Source organism: Pararge aegeria, chromosome 13 (genome assembly GCF_905163445.1).
Source record: "Pararge aegeria chromosome 13, ilParAegt1.1, whole genome shotgun sequence".
Taxonomy (NCBI): Eukaryota; Metazoa; Arthropoda; class Insecta; order Lepidoptera; family Nymphalidae; genus Pararge; species Pararge aegeria.
The window spans coordinates 8,122,467-8,132,779 of record NC_053192.1 but is presented as its reverse complement, the minus strand read 5'-3'; the positions used below and the strand labels follow the sequence as shown (position 1 = coordinate 8,132,779).

The following is a 10,313-nucleotide window of genomic DNA, read 5'->3' as shown; positions in this document are numbered from 1 at the left end:
GCCAATCTCTTTTGTAAGATTAAAATAAAAGTTAAAAAAATAAGTTTGCAGACTTGATAAATTACACTCAGTGAGCTGACAAATAAAATATTAAATCAATGGTTACAGGCCGCGTAACACTAGTGTTTTTCTAGGTGGTCAAAAAACTTACTACAAAGGCTTCTCCGCCTTAGCTTAGCTATTTATTTGTCGTATCAAGAAAATTTCATGGTATCGGCATTCTTATCTTCTCCTTTTAATAAACTAGAGCCTGAGTGCTTGTCTACCTAAACGATCTCGTGAACGGTTGCAAATTAACTAGATGGCGCTCCATCGATTACCTTATAGATCGTAGTTAGATCGAATAGGTAAAAAATGACGACCCTCAAGCCGCATTACGCTTTGGTCTTACCCAATAATTACAACGTAGTTAATAAATAAAAAAACACCATAACATAATATTTATGTATTACTATATAAATTAAAAATATAAAATTGTAAATAATAATTTCCGTTTAAAACCCTTAGGCACTACTTATACGTAACATAAATTATATTCCTCGGCAAGATCATATGATATTCGTTAATCATAAAAAAACATTTGTACGTTAAACACTTTTGTACATTTCGAAAAAGAATTACTGGCATTTCTATCACATATATTTTTTTTACACTACTGGCAATTTTGTTGTGTAAAACGATATAACTTAAACTAACATTGCAGAAGTTCAATTTAAAAAAAAAGTATAGTAAATATATAGATTCATATCTTCTCAACCCGAACCCAAACTCCATTTTCAGCTGTTAGCAAAAAGGCTTTTTTATGAAATGTTATAGGCACTTCAGTTTTGGAACACATTGAAAATTTGTAATTTCGTACGAGTGTTACAATCGTAGCTTTAGCGATGACCATGGCGAATCGAGCACCTGAAACAATTATACGGAGTTTTTTAAACGCAGTTGCTCAAAAGTGCTGTTTTTTTGTCGCTTTATTGTAACGTGCAAAAATTTGCATACTTATTTAGCACTAGGGCTTTTTATTTTTTCATTCGATTTTTAAAAATACTTTATGAACGAGTGTTGGCAATTGTATCTATTAGATATCTATCAAAACCTGATTTGATATACGTGCCGAACTGTTAATTTCACTCGGCTCGAGTTCTGTCCTTGGGACTCGTGTCACTTGTTGAACCAAAATGTACTATAGCGACGCCTTTCTTACTAAACAATCAATAGCCTATAATGGTCCCCTGCTGGAACAAAGGCCAATCCCAACGAGAGGTTTTGCCCATAATCCCCATATTGGGCAGACAGGTTGGCTATCACAGTAGAGGGTTGTACGACAACCGCGGGAAAAAAAACGGATGGTGACAGCTCTATCTATCATATCTATACCTAATAATAGGTATACGCAAGGCACTACAGCAGGTATACCTTTGCTATAAAAAAATAACAGTAATCTATTTCTATTTTGTATGCTTCAGAGTTGTTGTCTTATCAACTGATAAGAAGAGCAAATGATGTTAGGATCGTATCTTAATTAATTAGATCATAATAATACAGAGTATTGTAATATGTTGCATGAAATCCAGACAAGTCCAATGTAACGAAAATCCATTCTAATCGAACTAATATTACAAATGCGAAAGTGTGTCTATTCGAGTCCTATGATATGCGTGCATTTAAGAGAAAAGGAAATGCAAAATTGCTTTGTTATCTGTGCAAGTCCTTACAGCTAAACCGATCTTAGCCAAACTCGGAAATTTTAAATAAATATATTGCGGAAATACATATAGTATCCACAGGATTAAAAAAAAAAAAATAGAAGTAGTCGCAGACAGATAATCATATCAATCCATTACCGGCCCACTACAGGGCACGGGTCTACTCCCACAGTGAGAATGGTTTAGACCGGAGACCATCACGCTGGCCCAGTGCGGAGTTGTGGACTCCAAACGCCTTTCAGAACATAGTGGGGCACTCCGGCAAGCAGGTTTCCTCGAGACGTTTTCCTCCACCGTTGAAGCATGTGATATATTAATTAACAAAGTCCTACCCACTATGCTATCACCGCTTCACTAGACGGCTATTGTTCGTAATATTATGCGAATGGCCTTAGCTATGAGCGTTTGATTAGACGAACCTAAAAACTACATATTATGTCAACAGCAATTTAATAGCTCTATATGGATGGCCCCCCAAGGCGGAAACCTTCTAATTATAAACATTGATATTAAAGTGTGCAATATCAAAAAAAGGTTAAAAAGTATTTCACGTTAACTCTTCGATTTCATTTCATTTCATGACATTAAATTAACTTTCTTACACATTCTCATCTGTTATCAACCTATTAATAATGCAAATACTGTGTTAAACGCAGATGAAACACTTTGTCAATATTTAATATACATTTAACAAAGCAAATGCTTGATGTGTGTTAGAAATATAACTGATGCGATATCACAACCAGACAAGAACATTTAACTATTTTCTCTCACAATATTTTAAGCTTGGTCATATTAAGAAAAAGCTGGCATCAATCAAAAAATTAATATATCAGACCAAAATCCACTAACCGAAACCCACTAAAAGAAACCCACCACCCACCAAAATCCACTAAAAGAAACCCACTAGATATCTTTTTCTTCTGAGCATGCTATGCACGTGTCGGTCTTTGATCATCAATAGGGTTGTCATAAGTATACACTTAGAATGTTTTGAATTAGTTTGTCTGGAAAATAAATATGCTGAACATATGTGATTCCTTATGAAATATTCTTATGCATCCTTCAAGAGAATTACGTAATTCCGTTACACATTGTATATCATTCATAGTATAAGACTACCAGTAGACCTTTGATTGCCAAACTCTTCTGAAGAATATGTTAAAATAAACGCTTCTTTATTTTTATAGTTTTAACACTCTTACGAGTTAAACTTATAATGTGCAATTCGGTGATTTCGAGGCGGAAGAAAGAATAATTTTTAAAAAAGTATTAAATTCCTTCTAAGGTACAGTAGTATTTTTTTATAATGGTAAAAGTTGATTTACTCGCATTTTATAACTATTATTTAAATAACTTACCAATACAGTTTCTGGGACCAGCGCCAAACGCCAAAAACAAATGAGAGGGTACCTCATTTTTACCCTCGCGCGTAAACCTTTCCGGTTTGAACTTCTCTGGTTCGGGGTATATTTCCGGGTCCATATGAATACCGTACGCAGGTATTGCGACGAAATCATTCACTTGAAGATGTACAGACGACCCGGGCAATGTGTACGGTTTTGTGCATTTTCTATCTATTCTAGCCACCGGTGGATACATGCGTAATGTCTCTGAAAGGGATTTAACAAAAATATATATTGTACTAGCTGTTGCCCGCGACTTCGTCTGCGTTTGTTTTTTGATGTGGCATTAAATTGCTGCTGTCCGCTGAGGAGTTCTGTCGTCTATCTCCAACCACAGTTTGGGCACACAATTAAACACATATACCTGTATAGTACAAAAATAATTATTTAAATCGGTTCTAATTTGTCGGAGTTATGAAGTTAAATCGTCAAACACTCATCCCCTCTCCCAAAGGAACCGAGCTTAATGACGGGATAAAAAGTATCCTATATTACTTCTAACACTTCCAAGAATCTATATATATCATATTTACATTCTCCGTGGAAAAATACATGGTTATACCAATTTTTATGACAATCGGTTGAACGGGGCGGAAGTCGATACTTGACAGCTCCGCCTGGTGGGGAGTTACATCAATGGACATAGCATGTTCGTTTTCTCCGAGGAAAAATACATGGTCATACCAATTTTTATGACAATCGGTTGAACGGGGCGGAAGTCGATACTTGACAGCGCCGCCTGGTGGGGAGTTACATCAATGGACATAGCATGTTCGTTTTCTCCGTGGAAAAATACATGGTCATACCAATTTTTATGGCAATCGGTTGAACGGGGCGGAAGTCGATACTTGACAGCGCCGCCTGGTGGGGAGTTACATCAATGGACATAGCATGTTCGTTTTCTCCGTGGAAAAATACATGGTCATACCAATTTTTATGACAATCGGTTGAACGGGGCGGAAGTCGATACTTGACAGCGCCGCCTGGTGGGGAGTTACATCAATGGGCATAGCATATAAACCTTCTCCGTGAAAAAATACATAAGCATACCAATTTTCATAATGATCGGTCAAATAGTTTCTGAGTTTATCGATGACATATATACAAACATCCTCTTTTATATATATTGTATGATTTATTTTATAAGTCTATTATAACATTCTAAAGCCATATATTCACTGAGAAACACTCCCTACTAATCTTCATTATCACTACAGGGCACGGGTCTCCTTTCACAATGAGAAGGGTTAAGGCCGTAGTCCACCACGCTGGCCCAGTGGATTGGTGGAAAATCCTTATTAATAACATATAATTCGAAAATGTGTTTGACTTTCTTTCACGCCCTAATAAAACAACCAATCAAACGGATTTAAGGCATAAATTTAGTTGAAAGGACATAGAGTAACATAGGTGACTTTTTGTTCCCGGAAAACAAACGCTCCCCATTTGCGAAGGGGAGCACTGAAACAAATCAGTGTGCTGAGTGCGAGATTTTTTATCTATAGATCGATATCGATCGATAGATAAAATACGCGATACGATCGCTTAAAAGTTAACTATGATTTTTATGGCGTCAAATGAGCGCCATCTCTGGTCCCTAGATGGCGTACTTTCGATGCCATACAAATCATAGTAAACTTTTACGCTATCGAATAGATGAAAAATCTCGCACTCAGCACACAGAACACAGGTGTGAAACAGGTGCATGCGAGTGTGGACGCGTGTTTCATTTGGTTATAAACATGGCTGTCACTGTATTTAAATTAAAAGAACTGTTTGAGAAAAAACTAATATTATATTTTCGCTAAACAAAGGATTAATTTAACGCCGTAAAGAAATTTCGAACGATTTTGACATTCGCAGAAAGGTTTAGTTAGAAACCAACTAGATATCTTTTTCTTTTTACCAGAAATTTCCTTATGTAAAAAATGAAGGCACCACACAACACTACTTCCTCGGGGGACATGACCTTAACTTTTGACGTTGTGGACAAAAGTTTCTGAAACATTGTTTCTGGAAACATTTACATGATGTTTAAGAATGTGTGTATCCGAAACATTGTTTATCATTGAATAGAATGAACATGGCTTTAAGCTTCAAAAATCGTAAATACCTGATACAAATGCATCCAGATAATCCAGTTGTACAAGGTGATCGTAGCTTAACTCTTCCCCCTTCGTTATTTCCATTATGTGGTCTCTCAATTTATTTTGAATTTCGGGTTGTATGGCCATCTGGTAAATGGCGAATGAGAGCAAAGTACTAGTCGTCTCGAAACCAGCTATGAGAAAAATCAACGCTTGCGCATCTACTGTGTCGTCGTCCAAATCTGGGTAAGAGATTTATTAATGTTTGAAATGTATTGTAATATTATAAAGTTGAATATCTCAATCATTCCATTTTCTGATTAACTCCTTTTGAATTAACTTACGTCTCTCGGTTTTGGTGTTAACAATATCTTCTTCTTCTGTTACAGAAGCATCAATTAACAGTTGAAGAAAATCATTTCTCCTGCAAAGAGCAAGATTAGGTATTAAATTAGGTATGGTAAATTATACAAGGAATAAGTATTTTATCTTATATAAAATGACATATTCCTCCTGGCTTAAATAATACGCTATAATTATTCTCTTGATCTTTATATTTTTTTCAAACTTTTAAGTTTAAATAGTACTTACTATACTTAAAACTTTTAAATATTAGTAAGAGTAGTGCCTAACCGATTTTTTTTAAAGTGTAGTTTCTTACCAATGAGCTATTTTACAGAAAATCAGTACAGTTTAACCAATCAACTGCCAATTCAAAATGTATATGTATAGGTCTACCTATATGTAAGAATAGAGGTATTTGCTGAACAATAAATGTTTACGGCAGTCTTTAGCTTATAGTAAAAAAAAAAATCAACAGTCAGTAGTGTATCAATGTTATTATGTAAAAGTCTTAATGGATTTAAGAGATGCATCAATGTAGAATATTTTAAGCTCTGCTTTAATGCCAATTCTCATTCAGATTGTACTAACCTTGTTCCTGTTGATACCCTTTCAGCTCTGGTCTTCCTTAATATACTAACCAATTTTTTATTTGCTTCATAATTAAAAAACGATACATTCATATACTTCAACAATATAGGTGCAAATAATAAAATCGAAAATATTAACATTCTTTTGGGCACTGACATTTTGTTGAAATCCATCGCAACCTAAAAAAAACCAATAAAGTACCTGACATTACAAGAAAATTATTTTCTCTATTATATTATAATTTCTATAACTCCCAAGGCGAGTTGACATCAGACAAATAGTCAGACATAAAAAATATGCTAATAACCAAAAGAAACATGTCTGTAGCAACATATATATAATTTGTGGTAAAGGCAACAAGAAATTATAATTTCTACAGTGCATCACACAATGCCTGTTCATACATGCCTCACACAAAAACTAAAGAACTAATAGATACTTGTTTATTAAAGAGTTAATAGAACTTGAAGCCAACAAGAACTTGGGATCCATGAACAATTTTTTTTATTAAAAACATTAAGGTATATAACTGAAATGAAGAACAAATAGTTCACCCCAAGAGCTTGCTTACCTTTTTGAATTCCGCATTTTCATCTCTGAGTGAATCGGTGCTTATTCCAAATGCACACACCCCTGTAATTTCCAACGTCAGGTGGACCATCACATCTTTAATCTCAACATCAGAATTGTCTTAAACAAAACGGAAAAATAAAGGATCTTTTTCATTATCAAGTTACCCAGATTAGGGGATGATAGTTGATACTTACTATATTTGTCTAAGAAACCAACTAGTTGGCTTGTGCATTGCTGAATTAATGGAAACATGTTTTTTAGGCGGGCTGAACTGAATGCTGGTCTAACCAAACTGCGAACGACTTTCCATTCTGCACCCTAAAAAATATTATTAAAGTTTCTTTAATTAAACAAAACAAATTATTAAAAATTTAAGATTTGAGTGAATAAATGAATGGGGCATCATCATCATTATGGGTCCCACTGCAGGGCCTCCCACAGCTAGAGTAAGTTAACGCTATGCTCCACCATGCTGGCCCACACACCTTTGTAAACATTATGGAGAAATCTCAGGCATGCAGGTTTCCTCACACTATTTTTTCTTGCAAATGTTAGAGATGCGTGCTGGAATTTAGCCCAGAATTTAGGCTATCACTGCTGACTATGTAGTAAATAGTGGAAGCCTTTATAAACAGGAACTTTGAATATTAAATAAATACTTACCCTTAAATGTAGAATAGACCTATTTATGTATTTTGGTTCATTAGTAGGAAGAATAGCTCTATCACAGAAATGATCAGAATCACGAATGGTAATGGCTTTTATTAATTCAGGATCAAGAATGTACAATACTGGCCTTCTTCCTTCAAAGATACCTACAAATTACAACATTTGCCAATAAATAATATGTGATATACACATTCGCTGTCATAAGAAGAAACATTTGACATCCTATTTTAAAATAAAAAAATAAATACACACATCCCCATCTAGCAAAGTAAGCGTACCTTGTGTTATGGTTACTAAATAAATAAATATTTTGAAATGTAAAAAGATTCAATCTCTTTTTAATAAAAATAAATTATGTGAAAAAATAAGCTTTCCAAACTTACCACCAAAACGTTCTCCTTTAAAGTATTTGTAAGTATCCAATTGGAACATAATGAAAGACTTTTTACCAGACAATCTGACTAATAAATTTCCGAAAAAAATTGTCGGCTTCATAAATTTTATTCTACGTTTCTCAAAATAATCAAATGTTTTGGTGTAATGGAAATAAACGAAAAATATAATATTAAAAAATAATAACAGTTTCCATTCTTCTGAAAGAAACCTCAGCAATATGTTCAATCCAATACCCATATCCATTTTTGCTTAAATTAAAATTACCGAGAAGTAAATTACGAACAAAGAAAAAAAATTAAGAGGCTCAAGATGAGGACGTATCAAATTATCAACCACAATTCACAATTCACGAGTGGAATCTGTGAATTGAATTTAAAAAACCTTTTTAAAAATGTCATGTTACATTCGACATCCGCTTTACGTTCTAGCATTTTCAACTTTGATGTTAACTAATAAGTTTCAAAGTTTTTGAGTTTTGTTAACAAGGCGGTGAAAGCTCAGTGGGTAGGCCTTCGACTTCTCTAATCTCTTTCGGGTATTTTCGGGGCCCTGTTACTTTTCTAAGTTAGATGCGTTTTAAAAGATTCAAATATTATTAATATTGACTTTATTAAATTCAAATTCAAATTCTAAATTTCTTTATTCACGTAGGCCTATCACAGGCACTTATGAAGCGTTCATACATACATGTTTACATAATTGTAAGGGGATGGTGATAACTTCGTTCGCCAACTTAAACCTAAAGCTACGAGGGTTCCAAACGCGCCCTGGTCTAAGAAGAGCCCGCAACAAACATAGCAAAGGTTTTTTTTTGTTATCACCATCTCACAGTAAATTTATTTAGCTATGAAGCTAGAGCAATTCACACCCAAGCTTTTTTATCGTTTAAGTAATCCTTAATATTATAATAAGATTTTTCTGTAAGCTTATGTTTTATATAAACTTTGAACTTATTGAGAGACATCTCAAAGTTTAGTATTTACTGGTCTGTGACTGTGATTGACGTTTAATAAAAGATTCAATTAATTAGGCACTCGTTAGTGTTATAAAATTATTGTTTGTTAATGATTATTGATCATTCTATACATGTTTTGGCACTACGTAAAGCCATAAATCAAAAGAAAAAGAAGAATATTGAATATGGGGAAAACTTCAAAAGACAAGAGAGATATTTACTATAGACTAGCCAAAGAAGAAGGTTGGAGAGCGAGAAGTGCTTTTAAACTACTACAAATAAACGAAGAGTATGATATTTTCAATGGGGTGCTACGTGCAGTGGATCTGTGTGCTGCACCAGGTAGCTGGAGTCAGGTTTTGACAAAGAAGCTAAGACAAAATACAGACAACGAAGAAGACGTAAAAATAGTAGCAGTAGATCTGCAAGCTATGGCATCACTGCCAGGAGTGAAACAAATCCAAGGCGACATAACGAAAGTATCTACAGCAAATGAAATTATAAAAGAATTTGAAGGATTGAAAGCTGATCTAGTGGTATGCGATGGAGCTCCGGACGTCACAGGACTTCATGACATTGACGAATATGTACAGTCACAACTTCTTCTTGCAGCTTTGAACATAACAACGCATGTTCTGAAGACAGGTGGAGTCTTTGTAGCTAAAATATTTAGAGGGAAAGATGTTACTCTGCTGTATTCGCAACTCAAACTTTTTTTTGAATTTGTCACAGTATCAAAGCCAAGAAGTTCACGGAATTCAAGTATTGAAGCTTTTGTAATATGTCAGAATTTTAAACCACCGGAGGGTTATACACCTACTATGGTTAATCCACTTTTAGATCACAAATATTGTGATTTTAACCAATTTACTGGACCAAACAGGTTTATAGTACCCTTTAATGCCTGTGGAGACTTAAGTGCTTATGATTCTGACACATCATATCCACTGGTATTGGAAGGGCAAAGTTCATACGAGTACAAGGATCCGGTACAAAGCCCTATTGATCCTCCCTACAAGGACATATTAGAAAAAACTAAATGTATGCAAATTAATAAACAATAAACATTTAAAACCATATTATTAATAATTTATATAATCTCTGTTTCAAGTAGTGCTTCTTGCAAGGTTGATAAATAAAGTAAAAGTAAAATTCACCCTTAAAGTGTTTGGGCTAGATGAACACTTGTTTGATTCTAACTGTTTCAGAAACATTCAAGTGTGCATCATAGGCCAAGGTTCCCCACCCGGAGCCTGAGGTTCTCCTCTGTCTGTTAGTGTAAGAAGAATCAAAAGCTATGAATAATATAATATTTTGGCAGAATTATAATTATATTACCTATTTGACCATAAAAAAAACTCCAACTGCCACTGCAGACTGATCTATGCGTCAGAATTAGGTATTTCTCTAAAATTTACCAACAAAAAATGTTTATATAACTAAAATGCTTAAGTGAACTTTGAAATCTATAGCACTTTCAACGTTGTTTTGTAATTCTGTGATGTTAGAATCACCAGTTGAGCTTAATGATTATATCTATATCCTTGAATGGTTTATGTTAATATGAATATAAGTGAGATATGTTTTAGTA

General features: G+C 34.3%; 2 protein-coding genes across 2 annotated transcripts; one reads left to right on the top strand and one right to left on the bottom strand.

Annotated features, from left to right (window-relative positions):
- Positions 1-456: 456 nt before the first annotated feature.
- Positions 457-8,125, bottom strand: LOC120628562 (cytochrome P450 9e2-like). The gene is made up of 9 exons (XM_039896988.1): positions 7,755-8,125; positions 7,366-7,517; positions 6,897-7,020; positions 6,701-6,819; positions 6,130-6,308; positions 5,541-5,620; positions 5,223-5,438; positions 3,065-3,316; positions 457-906 (listed from the first exon to the last, which is right to left on the bottom strand). Exons 1-9 carry the CDS (start codon positions 8,008-8,010, stop codon positions 743-745), a joined length of 1,542 nt encoding a protein of 513 aa, XP_039752922.1. The 5' UTR covers positions 8,011-8,125; the 3' UTR covers positions 457-742.
- A 637-nt stretch (positions 8,126-8,762) lies between these two features.
- LOC120629026 (putative tRNA (cytidine(32)/guanosine(34)-2'-O)-methyltransferase) lies at positions 8,763-9,801 on the top strand. The gene has a single exon (XM_039897760.1). The coding sequence runs from the start codon at positions 8,908-8,910 to the stop codon at positions 9,784-9,786; it is 879 nt and encodes a 292-aa protein (XP_039753694.1). The 5' UTR covers positions 8,763-8,907; the 3' UTR covers positions 9,787-9,801.
- Positions 9,802-10,313: the final 512 nt, after the last annotated feature.